The following is a 17,110-nucleotide window of genomic DNA, read 5'->3' on the forward strand; positions in this document are numbered from 1 at the left end:
CATTGATTCAGGGCTAATGTCCCCTCTTCTTACAGATGTTGCAACAGAGGCATCAGTGGACAATCATTCTCCAAATGACAACTGCAACATCTTACCCAGACTTCTTAGGCTTGGGGCAACTCAAGTGACTATGTAATCAGCTATACAACTGCAAATAAAACATTTTAAATGTGTTGTGAAGTGCAATATACAAATGTGACACTAGAATTTTGCGCTATGCAAAATTCAAAATATTTTTTCAAAACGTGTTTTTTAAAAAAAGAATTTCCACAGTGTTTTTATATGTGTGTAGATTCCACCTAGGGCAGGGCCTCATCCAAATAACCTGCGTAGTGTCTTACAGGCCTCTCTGGTTCGGTTGGTGACCCAGCTAAAAAAAACCCCATTGGGACAGGAATAACCAAGCTTTTGTTCCCTGCGCTCTGGTAACCTCTAAGCGAGGTTTCTGCAATACATTAAGCATGGGGCTGCCTTTGAAGATAGCTTGGAAACTGTAGAATTCAGCAGCCAAACTGCTGGCTGGGGCAAGATGGGTCTGATCACGTTGACAGCAATCTTAGCATGGCTTTACTGGCTATTGATAAGTTTCCAGGCTCAATTCAAAGTGCCGGTTTTGATCTTTAAAACCTTATTCACCTCAGGGCCCTGGTACATCAGCAACTGCCTTTCCCCACTTGAAGAGGGCCGAATACTGCATTCATTTTCTGAGGCCCTTCTCCAGCTGCACTTTCTGAAGGAGATGCTTAGAGAGGCAGCGTGAGAATGGGCCTTTTCAGTGGTGGCTCCCCACTTGTGGAAGGCTCTCTCCAGAGGAGCAAAACAGGTGTCATTAGTTATGTCTGTAGCCTCTTTTAAGCTCTTCCTTTTAAGTATAGTCATACCTCGTTTGCGGTCGGGATCCGTTCCGGAGCCCTGGCCGCTAACCGAAAGGTTCCGCGTCTGCGCATGTGCAGGGAACAGTTTGCGCTTCTGTGCATACGCGAAGCACGATTTAGCGCTTCTGCACATGCGCAAGCGGCAAACCTGGAATTAACCCGTTCCGGTCCTTCCAGGTTTGCTGCAGATATTCACTGGAATGGACACTAGACAAGGCGGACGTTCGCGGAGGTATTACTGTATGATGTGCAAGCACTTAAGAACTTGTTTTATCTCTGTTTTTAAATATGGTTTTCCAGTGGTACCTCGGGTTAAGTACTTAATTCGTTCCAGAGGTCCGTTCTTAACCTGAAACTGTTCTTAACCTGAAGCACCACTTTAGCTAATGGGGCCTCCTGCTGTAGCCGCACCACCAGAGCACGATTTCTGTTCTCATCCTGGACCAAAGTTCTTAACCCGAGGTACAATTTCTGGGTTAGCGGAGTCTGTAACCTGAAGCGTATGTAACCCGAGGTACCACTGTATTTTTTTCTTGTCATTGCTATTTTTATCCTGTATGCAAGTCATTTTGAGCCATTTCGGTGTCCTGCACACTATATGGTGATACAGTGGTACCTTGGGTTACAATCACTTCGGGTTACAGACTCCGCTAATCCAGCAGTAGTACCTCGGGTTGTGAACTTTACCTCAAGATGAGAACAGAAATCGCGCAACGGTGGCGTGGCGGCAGCGGGAGGCCCCATTAGCTAAAGTGGTACTTCAGGTTAAGAACGGTTTCAGGTTAAGAACGGACCTCCGGAACGAATTTAGTTTGTAACCAGAGGTACCACTGTACCTCTGCTCAGGGCCGGATTTAGGTTTGATGAGGCCCTAAGCTACTGAAGGTAATGGGGCCCTTCATATGTCCAGCTGTCCTTTGTTAACAACAAATTGTCGCTTTTTTGTGTTGAATATATGCTATATGGTAATTGATGGACCTAATAGTTTTTAAAGCCATTTGCACATAACAAAATATGTATTTTATCCAAGCATTTTTTCCCTTTGGATTTTTTTGGGGGCCCCAAGAGAGTGGGGCCCTAAGCTATAGCTTGTTTAGCTTATACGTAAATCCAGCACTGCCTCTGTTCACTGGTGCCATGCCGAAGTGAAAAGCATCGGTGCATTTCTAAAAGCAGCTGAACTTTTAAGTTTAGGGGACGGTATTTGCTTGGTGGGTGTGTGCATAAACTGAGTGGCGAAGAGTCACTTTGCAAAGAAGAAACTTGAGTAAGCCATACTGTTCCTCGGTCGTTTATTTGCTGCCACCATGAATGTGGGAGATAAGATCTCTGGCTGTCTTGGCAGGCTTTAATATTTAAAAATATCTTTTCTTCATTTCAAGAGATTATGGAATGAAGCAAAATAATACTAAAGGGATTTGGTGGGACTTATTTTTTGTTTTATTATCGTCTCGCTAAACAGAGCTTCAAGCTAATCTATAGTGCTTGATAGATTAGCCGGAGGTTCTGTTTACGTGAAGTTTGCTAAGGCATCATTCGAGCCCCGCAAATCTAGTTAAACAAATCCATTCCTCAAAAAGACTGTAGATCGCATGATCAAATAAAAAGGAAACAGGCTAGAAATGTTCTCTTTTGCAAACATGGTATCTTCCCTCCCACATTCCTTGGAGCTATCCTCTTTTAAAGAGTTTACAGATATGGAAATTATATTGAATGAGCTTGCAATAAGTGTGTCTTGCTGGAACTGAATAGCCAGCTATAGACGTCTGCTGGTCTGAACTGAGATGTAACTGGGCTGGTATCCTTTTCTGGCATCCATTACACTACTGTCTGGCAATGTGTGTCATCTCCCCCCCCCCCCCAATATTCATTTCTCAGTGGGCGATCTACAAAGTTGGTAACAGAATTAAACTGTTGTGATTTCCATTTTCCAAAAAAACCCTCACCCCAACCACAGGCTGTCTCGCCAGAGTGGTGCATGCTCCAGTTATCTCTCGCTTGGACTACTGCAATGTGCTCTATGTGGGGCTACCTTTGAAGGTGACCCGGAAACTACAGTGGTGCCTCGCAAGACGAAATTAATTCGTTCCGCAAGTTTTTTCTTCTTGCGAGTTTTTCGTCTTGCGAAGCACGGTTTCCCATAGGAATGCATTGAAAATCAATCAATGCGTTCCTATGGAAACCGCCTTCAGACCAGGTCCGGGGACAGTCTGTCCCCTGACCTCTTCTGAAGGCTGGGGGGGGGACAAGGGCTTTTCTTCCCACCCCCAGCATTTTAAAAAACCCCGGGACAGCGGAGACTTCTCCGCTGTCCCGGGGCGATCTTAAAATGCTGGCGGGCAGCAGCGAAGCCTCCACTGCCGCCCGCCAGCATTTTAAAAAACCCCGGGACAGCGGAGGACTTCTCCGCTGTCCGGGGCGATCTTAAAATGCTGGCGGGCGGCAGCGGAGGCTTCGCTGCCACCCGCCAGCATTTTAAAATTGCCCCGGGACAGCGGAGGACTTCTCCGCTGTCCCGGGGCGATTTAAAAGCCCCCGGGAAGGCAGGCAGGGGGGAGCAAAGACTTTTGCCCCCCGCCGGCCTTCAGAAGAGGTCCTGGACCTCTTCTGAAGGCCGGCGGGGGGGCGAAAGTCTTTGCTCCCCCCCGCCTGCCTTTAAAAGCCGTCCGGGATAGCGGAGAAACGAAGGCTGGCGGCGGGAGGAGGTCTCTCCGCTGCGCTTCCCTGCTGTCCCGGAGATTTCCCTATGGGCTTTCGTCTTGCGAAGGAAGCCCATAGGGAAATTCGTTTTGCGAAGTGCCTCCAAAACGGAAAACCCTTTCATCTAGCGGGTTTTCCGTTTTGCGAGGCGTTCATCTTGCGGGGCACCACTGTACAACTAATCCAGAATGCGGCAGCAAGACTGGTGACTGGGAGTGGCCGCCGAGACCATATAACACCAGTCTTGAAAGACTTACACTGGCTCCCAGTACGTTTCCGAGCACAATTCAAAGTGTTGGTGCTGACCTTTAAAGCCCTAAACAGCCTTGGTCCAGTATACATGAAGAAGCATCTCCACCTCCATAGTTCTGCCCGGACACTGAGGGCCTTCTGGCGGTTCCCTGGCTGCGAGAAGCTAAGTTACAGGGAACCAGGCAGAGGGCCTTCTCGGTGGTGGCACCTGCCCTGTGGAACACCCTCCCACCAGATGTCAAAGAGAAAAATAACTACCAAACTTTTAGAAGACATCTGAAGGCAGCCCTGTTTAGGGAAGCTTTTAATGTTTAATAGGTTATTGTATTTTGGTGTTTTGTTGGAAGCCACCCAGAGTGGCTGGGGAAACCCAGCCAGATGGGTGGGGTATAAATAAGAAATTATTATTATTATTATTAGTCAATGTAAATCATTTAATACGGTGGAGAGCATGGCTTACCTGCAAGTAAGCAAAAAATTAACACAAATAGTAGCAATGGAAGGGTTTTGTTGCTAATTACGCACCCTCTGCCCCAAGGTCCCAAGGCAGGATACAGTAATTAAAATGCAATGTTAAAAATAGTTTAAAACAAGGTGGGTCCTAAAAAATATATATGTTGTGATAAGAGCTAATTGTGTACAGTCACCTTTGCAATGTCAACAAATGCCCAGAGATGTTTTTTTTTTTAATTTTATTTTTGGCAAACAGAGGTTGCAATTCTATTCACATTTACCCAAATATCTGCACTGATGTGTATAGGATCGCACTGCGAATAATTCAGTTCTAGTCTGTGATTGGGACCTGGTTATTCAGCACTGCAAAAACAAGGCCCAGATTCAAAGAAGGGGAATTTTTGAAGCATCCCTTGTTCTTTCCACTCTTAACATGTGCATGTATCGAGTCAAATTCAAAGCTCTAGTAATGATCTGGAAGAGTGTATTCACCCATGCTGTTCACTGTGGTTTTGCAAACACGTGAATAAGTAAACACAGAAAAACATTCTTTATTACTACTATTTCTAACAAGGTATGCACACTGTTCCCTGACTCTCCTGCGTGTGCTGATGATTTGCATTCACTGCGTACAACTGTGGCAGCCGGATGTCGTTTGACTTTATTGCTCCCATCAGTCCCAAACCGTTGGACATGTTGGCTGGTGCTAATGGGAGCTGCAGAGCTTTGGGAAGAAGATGTAAGGGCTCTAGAACCCTGTCAGACCCTTGTGCCTCACTTAGTCAGCTTAGAGAAGGCAGAACATGACATGGCAGAGTGTGGCCCATGAGTTTCATGTCAAAGTCTTCTTGCAGTCTCGGCCCAGTATACCTGAAGGAGTGTCTCCACCCCCATCATTCAGCCCAGACACTGAGGTCCAGCTCTGAGGGCCTTCTGGCTTTTCCCTCCCTGCGAGAAGTGAGGTTACAGGGAACCAGGCAGAAAGCCTTCTTGGTGGTGGCACCCGCCCTCCCATCAGATGTCAAGGAAATAAACAACTAAATGACTTTTAGAAGACATCTGAAAGCAGCCCTGTTTAGGGAAGTTTTTAATGTTTGATGTTTAATTGTGTTTTTAATATTCTGTTGGGAGCCGCCCAGAGTGGCTGGGGAAACCCAGCCAGATGGGTGGGGTATAAATAACAAATTATTATTGTTGTTATTATTATTATTATTATTATTATTATTATTATTATTATTATTATGCCCCCCGTGGTCTGAGTAGTTGGCCCTCCCTTTTCTAGAGGCAAAGACTCCTTGCTTGCCTTCAAACTGCAGGTTTCAATGTTTTGCTCTGGGGCAATATTAAGGAAGTCGCCTTACCTCTTCATATCTGTCAAACACGGCTCCATCTTGTAGAAAGGATGGAACTGGCTTCTGCCAGTTAAATTCATATGGCTTTGCCATTATATAGAACTGCCACCCTGAAACAAAACAAGCAAAAGTGAGGCAAGTGGAATGTAAAACTGCAAAGACTAGGATGAACATGTTCTCTCGCCTGGTAAGGACGCACAGTTTGGCTTCTGACCAGAGAATAGTTGTGGTTGTTTTTGGTTTTTTAAAAAAATCTGTTTAGTTTATTGTCGATTTGAATTTTTATTATACTGAATTTGTATATCATCTGAAGGTCACAGGGCAGTTCACAATGTAAAAATGAAAAAAATGAAAACACAAAATACATAATAAAAACAAAACAAAAAAGCAGTAACACCCTTTCCACAGGGCCATAGGATGCTAATGCCTTCTTGAAGAGAAATGTTTTCGCTGGTGTCTAAAGATATGGAATGAAGGCTCCAGGCAAGCCTCCCTGGGGAAAGCATTCCACAAACAGGGAGCCACCACAGAAAAGACTCTTTCTCGTGTTGTCACCCCCCTCAGACCTATCAAAGAGGAGGCACACAAAGAAGGTCCTCAGATGATGATTGCAGGGCCGGGGCCGGTTCATGTGAGAAGTGGTCCTTGAGGTATTGCTTTTAAAATATTTTTAATGGCTTGTTTTTCTCTGCATTGGTAAAATGTTAGTATTTCTTTTAATTGCTCAGAGTTACAGTCAAGTGGTATATACATTTCTGGGGTGGGTGGGGGAGAATTGTTCTACCCGGCAAGCCAAAATGCTTCTGCTGACAGAACATTCAACATGGCGTAGCCCTGAATTCTTCCCATGGCCGCTGATTCCAATGAGTAAAATTTGGTTGAACACAACCCATTGCCTTTAGTAACCAACCTGTGAGAAATATCTAAAACTCACCAAGGCCACATTTTATTAATGGACAGGAGAAGTGATACAATTAACTCTAACATCACCAAGGCAGAGCATGAGACTCTTAATCTCAGGGACGTGGGTTCGATTCCCACGTTGGGCAAAAAGATTCCTGCACTGCAGGGAGTTGGGACTAAATGACTTTTGGGTCTTTTTCAGCTCAATGATTCTATGTTCTCTGGCAGAAAACACTCCCACTTGGATTGGGAGTTTATAAATACGCCTTAACCCAAATGAAAAGACTCAATATAACACTAAGTACTATTTAGTCCTGGTCCTCCTTTTCAAAAAGAAGGATAACAAAGAGTATTTTCTAAGTAAAGCACATGGCTAGAAGCCAGAGAATACGGATAGCACAAGAAGCCAGAGGGGTTATACATAATTTACTGAACTTGTGATCTCATTATACAAACACTGTAATGAAGGGAGAAAACACAAATCAGCTTGGCTTTGAAATCTTCATGAGAAAGGCTACTAGAGCACAGAATTTTCACATGAATGGACTAATAAGAGGTTCAAAATTTCACAACAGCCTCTCACAAACTGTTTTGAGCAAATTGTATTAGAAAGACTGAAACACACACACACACACACACACACACACACACACACACATGGCTCTCTCCACAGAATTTAAACACACCCTTTTCTGGTTTAAGAGAAGGTTGGGAAGACAATGAGATTGGAATTTTAACTTGAAGAAGACCCACCCACCCATACATACATACATATGGAATGATGGGATTTAATAAAGACATGGCTTATCAGCTTAAGCAAACTCGTCAACTTCACAAAGTTATGATTTAGATTAAAAGTTAGCAAAGGAGTTTTTGTTTTTCCTTGGAGACAAGGCAGCCAGTGCAGACACATGACTCTGCCTACTAATAAAAAATATCTCAGACCTTTAGAGAAGGGCAAAGGAAATGATTAAAAATGTGAGAGCACCATCTCTAAGCTTTAATGTCAAGCAATTAGTATTGAAAGCAGATACATGAACAAACATGTACAATTAAAAAAGAGACAGATTATTATTGAACCCTCCTTTTTTTTCACCCACCCCCAATCTACCTCCTCCTCAAAATTCCTTGGGGATGATCTGATCTCTGCCTGAGGCATTATCTAGACCCAGTTCTTCAGTTATTACTTTTTTTAAAAAAAAGCCCAGAATCATATTTCTTCAATTCCTTTTAAGTGCGTATTGGTAGCAATTCCTAGCATGATTAAGTATTGGACAAAGTCAAACTTTATTAAAATCACACCTGATTTAATATCAGCTTGTTCTAGCAGTGCAGCAGTTTATTGTATTTTCTAAAGAAACTAATATGCATATGCACTTCTATTGCATACTTTTACGACAACTGGCCAAAATATGAGAGGATTATAAACGTTCAAATGCACAGAAGTACTTGTGAATCCTTCTGAAGGAGGTTTCATTATAGTCTTAAACCCTTGTCCCAGAACTCAGTTTACAGTCATGATTCATCATAGCCTTGATTTTTTTTCTTTTCTTTATTAGTTTTAAATGAGAGAGGGGGCAGTTGCGGAGAGCACAATGTACACACAAAAGGGGTTGCCAACCTTTATGGATCAGTAGACACATTTCAGATTTTGAGTGAGAGCTAAGGTGCTAGACACAGCTTACTGGGTGGGTGGAGAAAGCAGAAACACAAAATTATAGAGAGACAGCCACCCCCAACAATCTCCTGCCATGTCATGGAGTTCACACAATATTGATTTCACGCACACACACACACACACACACACAAACACACACACACACACTGTTGCTATCTAATAGCAAAAGGGAATCTTCCTCGGTGCCAGGAAAAATACACAAGGTGGCCACACACATTTCACAGAAATTGCTTAGAAGGCACCTGCACATTTTGCTCCATAGTATTCTTTCTTGGGGGGCTACTTACCTATTTCATAGAATAGAATCATAGAATCATAGAGTTGGAATAGACCACAAGGGCCATCGAGTCCAACCCCCTGCCAAGCAGGAAACACCATCAGAGCACTCCTGACATATGGTTGCCAAGCCTCTGCTTAAAGACCTCCAAAGACGGAGACTCCACCACACTCCTTGGCAGCAAATTCCACTGTCAAACAGCTCTTACTGTCAGGAAGTTCTTCCTAATGTTTAGGCGGAATCTTCTTTCTTGTAGTTTGGATCCATTGCTCCGTGTCCGCTTCTCTGGAGCAGCAGAAAACAACCTTTCTCCCTCCTCTATGTGACATCCTTTTATATATTTGAACATGGCTATCATATCACCCCTTAACCTCCTCTTCTCCAGGCTAAACATGCCCAGCTCCCTTAGCCGTTCCTCATAAGGCATCGTTTCCAGGCCTTTGACCATTTTGGTTGCCCTCCTCTGGACACGTTCCAGTTTGTCACTGGACAAATATTTTTCTATTCTTAAATGAAAGCTCAGAGTCTGGGGCACTTGCCCAAGGGCACCAGAGAAAGCATTCACAGGCGCCAACTTGGTGACCCATGCCCGAGGTTTTCTAGCTAAAGGACTGCATGTGATAGTGCTGGGGAACACCTGTATGAACTGTGACCTTGGGGAGCCACTGTCAGACAGATTAGATCAGGGGTAGGCAACCTAAAGCCCGGGGGCCAGATGCGGCCCAATTGCCTTCTCATTCCAGTCCGCAGATGGTCCGGGAATCAGCCTGTTTTTACATGAGTAGAATGTGTACTTTTATTTAAAACGCATCTCTGGGTTATTTGTGGGGCATAGGAATTCGTTCATTTATTTATTTTTCAAAATATAGTCTGGCCCACCACATGGTCTGAGGGACGGTGGACCGGCCCATGGCTGAAACAGGTTGCTGACGCCTGGCTTAGATAATTGGACCAATGGTCCAGCTAGCATTAGGTACCTCTATGCATTCATAAACCTGTATCCAGATATATCAATATTTCAGTATTTCTGGTCCCCAGTCCTCCAATCCATCCAGGGTGTTTGCTCTTGGTCAACCTGAGCCCAGCCAGAAAATGATGTCTGTGTGCTAAATTTGTTGGATGTGGGTCACTCACAAGCATGTGTGTGTGCTTGCTGCTGGAGGGAAATATCAAAACACAAGTTGTTTTCTATGTGCTATGGCCCTTTCCTAGACATTGAATGAACATCTTTTTATTTTCCTCCAGAATATTAGCTTAGGGACAGCTGGCCACAGTGAAATGATGAAATGAACTACTTATCTGCAGGTGAACAGAAAGCTTGCAAAAGAAAAGCAAGGGGAGAAATTCCAGAGAGAGAGAGAGAGAGAGAGAGAGAGAGAGAGAGGAAGGAAGGAAGGTAGGTAGGTGACAGCAGTCACGAAATTAAAATCGCCTCCTTCTTGGGAGAAAAGCAATGACAAACCTAGACAGCATATTAAAAAGCAGAGAAATCACCTTGCCAACAAAGGTCCGTATAGTTAAAGTTATGGTTTTCCCAGTAGTTATGAATGGAAGTGAGAGCTGGACCATAAAGAAGGCTGATCGTCAAAGAATTGATGCTTTTGAATTATGGTGCTGGAGGAGACTCTTGAGCGCCCCATGGACTGCAAGAAGATCAAACCTCTCCATTCTTAAGGAAATCAGCCCTGAGTGCTCACTGGAAGGACAGATCGTGAAGCTGAGGCTCCAGTACTTTGGCCACCTCATGAGAAGAGAAGACTCCCTGGAAAAGACCCTGATGTTGGGAAAGATTGAGGGCACAAGGAGAAGGGGACGACAGAGGACGATATGGTTGGACAGTGTTCTCAAAGGTACTAGCATGAGTTTGACCAAACTGCAGGAGGCCGTGGAACACAGGAGTGCCTGGCGTGCTCTGGTCCATAGGGTCACGAAGAGTCGGACACGACTAAACGACTAAACAACAACAGTGGTACTCTGGGCATCAGCCTGGTGGCCAGCCACTGCATTTTGCTGTGGCAGCAAAGGCCACTGTTAAAATCTACCTGTTGCAGGTAATTAAGGGGGGGCATTCAAAAAATATGATAAAATGGGGACAAAGAATGCTATGGGGTGGAGGTGGGGAAAACTAACATGCAATAATCCTAACCCAGATAAAGAAAGCAAGGGAAGTGGTTCACCAATAGTCGAACTACAAGTGATGCTAAATGTGGCTCTGTCAATCATGCCAGGGGTTTCTGTTTATTTTGTTTAAGCATGGAGGGCATTGTTTACTGGGCCCACAGCAAGCATGGAGGTGAACTCTACGTTCTCCAACCATGATCTCCAGAAAGACCCTCCACAGAGAGAGAGAGAGAGAGAGAGAGAGAGAGAGAGAGAGAGAGAGATTGCAATAAGTGATAGGGAAAGGGAAAGGGACCCCTGACCATTAGGTCCAGTCATGGCTGTCTCTGGGGTTGCGGCGCTCATCTCACTTTATTGGCCAAGGGAGCTGGCGTACAGCTTCCGGGTCATGTGGCCAGCATGACTAAGCCACTTCTGGCGAACCAGAGCAGCACACGGAAACACCGTTTACCTTCCCGCCAGAGCGGTACCTATTTATCTACTTGCACTTTGACGTGCTTTCGAACTGCTAGGTTGGCAGGAGCAGGGACCGAGCAACAGGAGCGAACCCCGTCACGGGGATTCGAACCGCCGACCTTCTGATCGGCAAGTCCTAGGCTCTGTGGTTTAACCCACAGTGCCACTTGCGCCCCTAAGTGATAGGCAAAAGGCTACCAATTTTCCCAATGGGAGCACCCCACATCCTTTACTGTAGAGAGTAGGGGGAGATTGTTGCTAAGCTTGCAAATTTCTCAGAAGGTTGTTGTGAGCATACAAGGATGGAGAAGCCTTCAGGCCCACCTGAGTCACTTGAAAGAAGTAAAAACAAAAGAACAACACCCCCCCCCCCAAACTGTGCTCATTTGTCTACTGTGGAACTGGGCAACTACAACAGAGATAACAAATTTCCAAGAAAAATCATTTCAGACTAGTCTTCAAGATGCACAAAACCAATCTGTGTTTTCTGTCTCGCTCACACTTGGAACTGTCCAACAGAGTAGCCATGCCTAAATTTATTTGTCAGAAAGTCTGCACCTTGTTTGTTGGGAAAGTGTTTGCCCTTGGCTACCATTCTCCTTCCTCTCTCCCTTTGCTCAAGAAATAGCAAGCGAGGCAATGCTGTTCAATATCACACTTTTTCCACAGTGAAAATGCGCTCCTGACATCTTTATAAATGTGTTGAGATCCCACGGCAGACTGAAGTGCGAGGAATACAAATTGTATGCCGTGCAGTCCTTGGTTGCAGTGGGAAACAAAACAAAATGAATAAATAAAAGTGCCAATGTGAACGTTACGTAAAGAATTTAAAAGAAAAATCTCATATACTCAAAAATTAGTGCACACACCCCTAGAATAAAAAGTGAAATCAGAGAAATAACAGGATGTTCCTCCGTAATGGCATAAAATACAGAAGGATGTGGAACAAGTTTCTCTGCAAGTTAGGAGCATCTTAATCAAACACAGAGCATCATAATCTCCAACCATCTTAAGAAGAATTTTAATTCTCCAGCAGCTGCTTATTTTGCTTACAGGGAAGCTCAAATGCAATTATAATTGTGATAGCCTTAGATAGGAAAAGGTTCACTCCAAGCTAAAAATAGCTAACCCCACCAAGTTCACCCGTCACTCAAATTCAGCCTGATGCATGACGCCTCTAAGGGCACACACAGCCCACAACAGAACTGCCTCTATAAAGAGCATGTGCAAAGATATGATGATTTAAATAGGAGGCATGATAATCCTGTATTAAGCAAACAATCCTATATCACCACTACCTTGACTTGGTAAGTTTTGTTGCCTAGGTAGGAAGGCCTCTGCACAGCTCAGCCTCTCTCTTGCCCAGCTTCCGCAAAATGGGAAAGGAACTGGTCTATGTTTGGAAAAACTCATACCAAATCAAGCAATGAACAGACAAATAAAAAGGTAGAAACCTGTTTCAATCGGATAACCCTTTAGCTTTTAGAAGTCCACAATAGATAGGATGGCAAATATGAAGAAACAGAAACGGATGGTGATAGCATAGGAAAAGAGTGACTGAGTTTTGTTCTGCCTCCCCTTCTTCTTCTCAGCCTTTTTAATAGTGCTCGACACTGTGGAAGACTGGAGAAGACAAACTGATTTTCACAATAAATAATAATTAGTTTCACTATAATGTTGATGGTTTCTGTTTATTGTCTTTCAGCTGCTTCTCATTAACTGACCAAACCAAAGAGTTGCTAGGTTCCTTCTAGTTTTTTGTAACAAAAAACTTTAAAAACTTAATTTAATTATTGTCTGAATAAACCGTAATATACCTGACATGATAGTAAAGGTAAAGGTACCCCTGCCCGTACGGGCCAGTCTTGACAGACTCTAGGGTTGTGCGCTCATCTCACTCTATAGGCCGGGAGCCAGCGCTGTCCGCAGACACTTCCGGGTCATGTGGCCAGCGTGACAAGCTGCATCTGGCGAGCCAGCACACCACACGGAACGTCGTTTACCTTCCCGCTAGTAAGCGGTCCCTATTTATCTACTTGCACCCGGGGGTGCTTTCGAACTGCTAGGTTGGCAGGCGCTGGGACAGAACGACGGGAGCGCACCCCGCCGCGGGGATTCAAACCGCCGACCTTTTGATCGGCAAGCCCTAGGCGCTGAGGCTTTTACCCACAGCGCCACCCATGTCCCACCTGACATGATAATTCTATGGAAAACCAAGACACACTTAATGAATTTTATGTTCCTAAAGTAACAAAGTGACTTCCGATATGTAGAGTACTTAAAAAACATACACCAAGTATTGTATTTATTTCTTTTTACACTTTTCCCAAAATTTTCTTTTTCCCCCAGGGCTTCAACCTTTCCAGAAAATTTAGCAACTCAAAATAGGACATCTGCTTGAGGACGTATTTTCTCTACATTGCTTTCTTCCTCCCTCAGCAAACTTCTAATTCCTGAGTGGTAATCTGAATCAAGGGTGGGGAACCTCAGGATCATGGGTCAAATCCATGCCTCTCATTATTGCCCTTGGACTCTTCTGCCAACCACACCCCCTCCCCACCCAAACCCCTGTCTCCTCAGGCCATACCCCTCTGGGGCCTTCATTCACACCCTCCTTGGATATTTGCAGCAGGCTTCAATGTGTTCTTGACCTCCAATACTACATCTTGCTTGTCTGGTTGGAAAACAAGAGAGGCATAAGAGAGGTAGAAAGGTAAAAATTACAGAAGGGAATGCAGACTTTGAGCTGAAAAGGGTTCCCCAGCTGTGATCTGATGAGTTATTCTACTGTGCATACATTCGATAATTGTTAGAGGGAGGTTGTTGCTCCTACAACCTAGCAAACAAATTGCTGCCAAAATCCAAGGGAGCAGAAAAGACTATTCATGTATGTGACCACGGCTGCACGGATGTTATTGGCCCAGAGATGGAAAGAAGATAAAGTCCCTACCAGAGTAGAATGGCAGATCAAATTGATGGATAATGCCGAAATGGCTAAAATGATTGGAAGAATCAGAAATCAGGAAAACCAAAATTTGAATAAGGAATGGGGGAAATTTATAACCTATCTTAAAAACCACTGTAAACAGTTAAAATCGTGAGTTGGATTGGAATATCACTTGCAGCTTAATGGTGAATTTTGGACACAATGGAGATCATAGAATCATAGCATCATAGAATCATAGAGTTGGAAGAGACCACAAGGGCCATCGAGTCCAACCCCCTGCCAAGCAGGAAACACCATCAGAGCACTCCTGACATATGGTTGTCAAGCCTCTGCTTAAAGACCTCCAAAGACGGAGACTCCACCACACTCCTTGGCAGCAAATTCCACTGTCGAACAGCTCTTACTGTCAGGAAGTTCTTCCTAATGTTTAGGTGGAATCTTCTTTCTTGTAGTTTGGATCCATTGCTCCGTGTCCGCTTCTCTGGAGCAGCAGAAAACAACCTTTCTCCCTCCTCTATGTGACATCCTTTTATATATTTGAACATGGCTATCATATCACCCCTTAACCCCCTCTTCTCCAGGCTAAACATGCCCAGCTCCCTTAGCCCTTAGAGATCCCTTAGAGATGTAAAAGATTTGGATTCTCATAAAAGATGCAGTAGGAAATGATTAACAATAGGATCCACAAAGGGGAGGAGGGGAGTCCAGGAGATTCCTTGGAATCTTGTTTTTATGTTGTATGTTCGATACGCGACTGTAAAATTTTAAATCTGAAAAACCAAATAAATAAATTTATGAAGAAACGAATTGTTATTCTTGCTCACACCTCAGTGAGAACTGATTCATGCACACAAATCCTATGGCGTTTCGGCATCCCTGATTCATGCCAAGTATTCAAAGGGATTTTACCAGCAGAATTACAGAAGAGTCGTTTCAGTGTTTGTACAACTGTAGGACTGCAAAAAGAAAAGAACCCACTATTATTACGTTAAAGAAGATGATGCACACGGAAGCAAGGAGACAGTCGTGAAGAAAACAGCAGACTCTGCCCCTACTATTTGTAATGTTTGGAAGTAAATTCTATGTAGCAGGGGAGAAGACAAAGCAGACCTAAACCCCAGCCCGGGAGGGAGAATTAAACAGTCAACAGAATTACCACTGCATGACATATTTACATTGCTGTATATTCACGGACTGGAAGACGATAGCTATAGACCCCAAGGTAAAAGCCTGTGATCCATAAACCAATTCTCATCCCATTTAAGCTCAATTCAAAACTGCTTTAGTCCCTTTTGCATAGGCTACTGAATTAATGCAAACGAGAGGGCTTCAGTTAATTGGGCTGTCAGCCATCAGTCAGATTGGCAATACCTGGGCGGAATGATCAAATAGCTTGCCCCAGCGTACATCAGTTTTCTGTATTCCAGTTTGGCCTTCTCCCTCACACCTACTTCAAAATAAAAGGCACGAAATACCTTGCTTTCAACATACGTACAGCATTTGTCAAGGTGCAGTTTGCTCCTAGCACGTGACATGATGAAGGATGTTAATCCCAAATTATAGGGCAGCCAATTGAAAAACCATAGAGGACGTGTATTTTTTCTTGATGCCGTACAATTGAACTTGTTGAAATAATTATCTAGGAATGCTTTCCAAGTGAATAGTACTTATTGTATCTGGAAGTGAACACTGCATAGAGCCAGGAACACAAGGCCATATGTAGCTATTAAGCAAAGTGGAAACTGATCCTTTAGATTTGAGTTCATTGTCCTGCTGCATATGATGCTACAATTATTATTTCTACTAACACTTCGGAAAGGCAGAAATTGCACAGGTTCATGTGCGATGAGACCATGCAGAAAGTTTTAAATTAACCCCTATAAGCAAAACATATTTTTCATTCCTTGAATAAATGCCTTCTCCCTTGAATTTGCTCCCTATTAGGAGCCTGGTGTTCATATTTGAGCCTCTGACAAATGGGACTTCAATAAGCAGCACCCCCTGATGTCTTGTGATTGACAGACAAATGTCAAATTTGGCCAGGTGAGGAGATAACAATCTCGTCCGCCAGCCAGAACAGGTTTCCCACACCTCTTATAAGAAAAGGTCCAGTTACTCAATATTACTTTACCAAAGTGTTTACCTTAATTCAATGCAATTACTTTTGTAGGTTCAAAATATTTCTTTTATGATTATCAGAGGCCTGAGATGATTGATAGCTCAGTCAGTAGAGCAAGTAGTGGCCAATTTGTTCACCTTATATTCTGCCATAAAATCCAGAAGCAAACAGGAGGACAGCCTTGTTGGCCGGGATCAATATTTTATGAAATCTGTATAGCACTAGGCCAGTTGCAAGCCATAGAAACTGGATGATGTTTTGACTCCCTCTTTACAGAGGCCCTAATGTAGTCTTGAGAGAAGAACAAGAGAGGATGAAGAGGAGAGAAGGCAGGAGGTTGGAGCTAAGCAGGTTCAGGTTTTGAAGTAGGAGTTAGTCCTGTCATGTAGAGACAGAACGGGGAATATTTGAAGAAAAGGAGGAACGAACTTTTTATAATAACCAACTTTGGTGAGGTGGATTTCTCTTGATTTTTTTTGTCATTATTCCTACTACTACTTAGCATTTGTGTTAACATACATATTAGAATTATGGTGCTGGAGGAGACTCTTGAGAGTCCCATGGACTGCAAGAAGATCAAACCGATCCATTCTTAAGGAAATCAGCCCTGAGTGCTCACTGGAAGGACAGATCCTGAAGCTGAGGCTCCAATACTTTGGCCACCTCATGAGAAGAGAAGACTCCCTGGAAAAGACCCTGATGTTGGGAAAGATTGAGGGCACAAGGAGAAGGGGACGACAGAGGACGAGATGGTTGGACAGTGTTCTCGAAGCTACCAACATGAGTTTGACCAAACTGGGAGGCAGTGGAAGACAGGAGTGCCTGGTGTGCTCTGGTCCATGGGGTCACGAAGAGTCGGACATGACTAAACAACAACAATACTTATGTGGCAATAATAAAAGAGCAAAACTTGAAGAACTGCAAACCTTGTTTAGACCAGTTAAGCTTTGCAAAGAGCCATTCTTGCATTATTGTAC

The 17,110-nt window shown here is 43.9% G+C and overlaps 1 protein-coding gene across 10 annotated transcripts in view; it reads right to left on the bottom strand.

Annotated features, from left to right (window-relative positions):
* The window catches only part of PLCB4 (phospholipase C beta 4), a 219,958-nt gene that overhangs the window by 86,188 nt on the left and 116,660 nt on the right, over nt 1–17,110 (bottom strand). For all 10 annotated transcript variants that reach the window (XM_077926467.1, XM_028722213.2, XM_077926463.1 and 7 more), the window contains one exon: nt 5,642–5,742. In XM_077926467.1, the coding sequence (XP_077782593.1) occupies nt 5,642–5,725 (84 nt within the window). In that variant the 5' untranslated portion in view covers nt 5,726–5,742. The remainder of the gene's footprint in view (nt 1–5,641; nt 5,743–17,110) is intronic.

Source organism: Podarcis muralis, chromosome 3, assembly GCF_964188315.1.
Source record: "Podarcis muralis chromosome 3, rPodMur119.hap1.1, whole genome shotgun sequence".
NCBI classification, from domain to species: Eukaryota; Metazoa; Chordata; class Lepidosauria; order Squamata; family Lacertidae; genus Podarcis; species Podarcis muralis.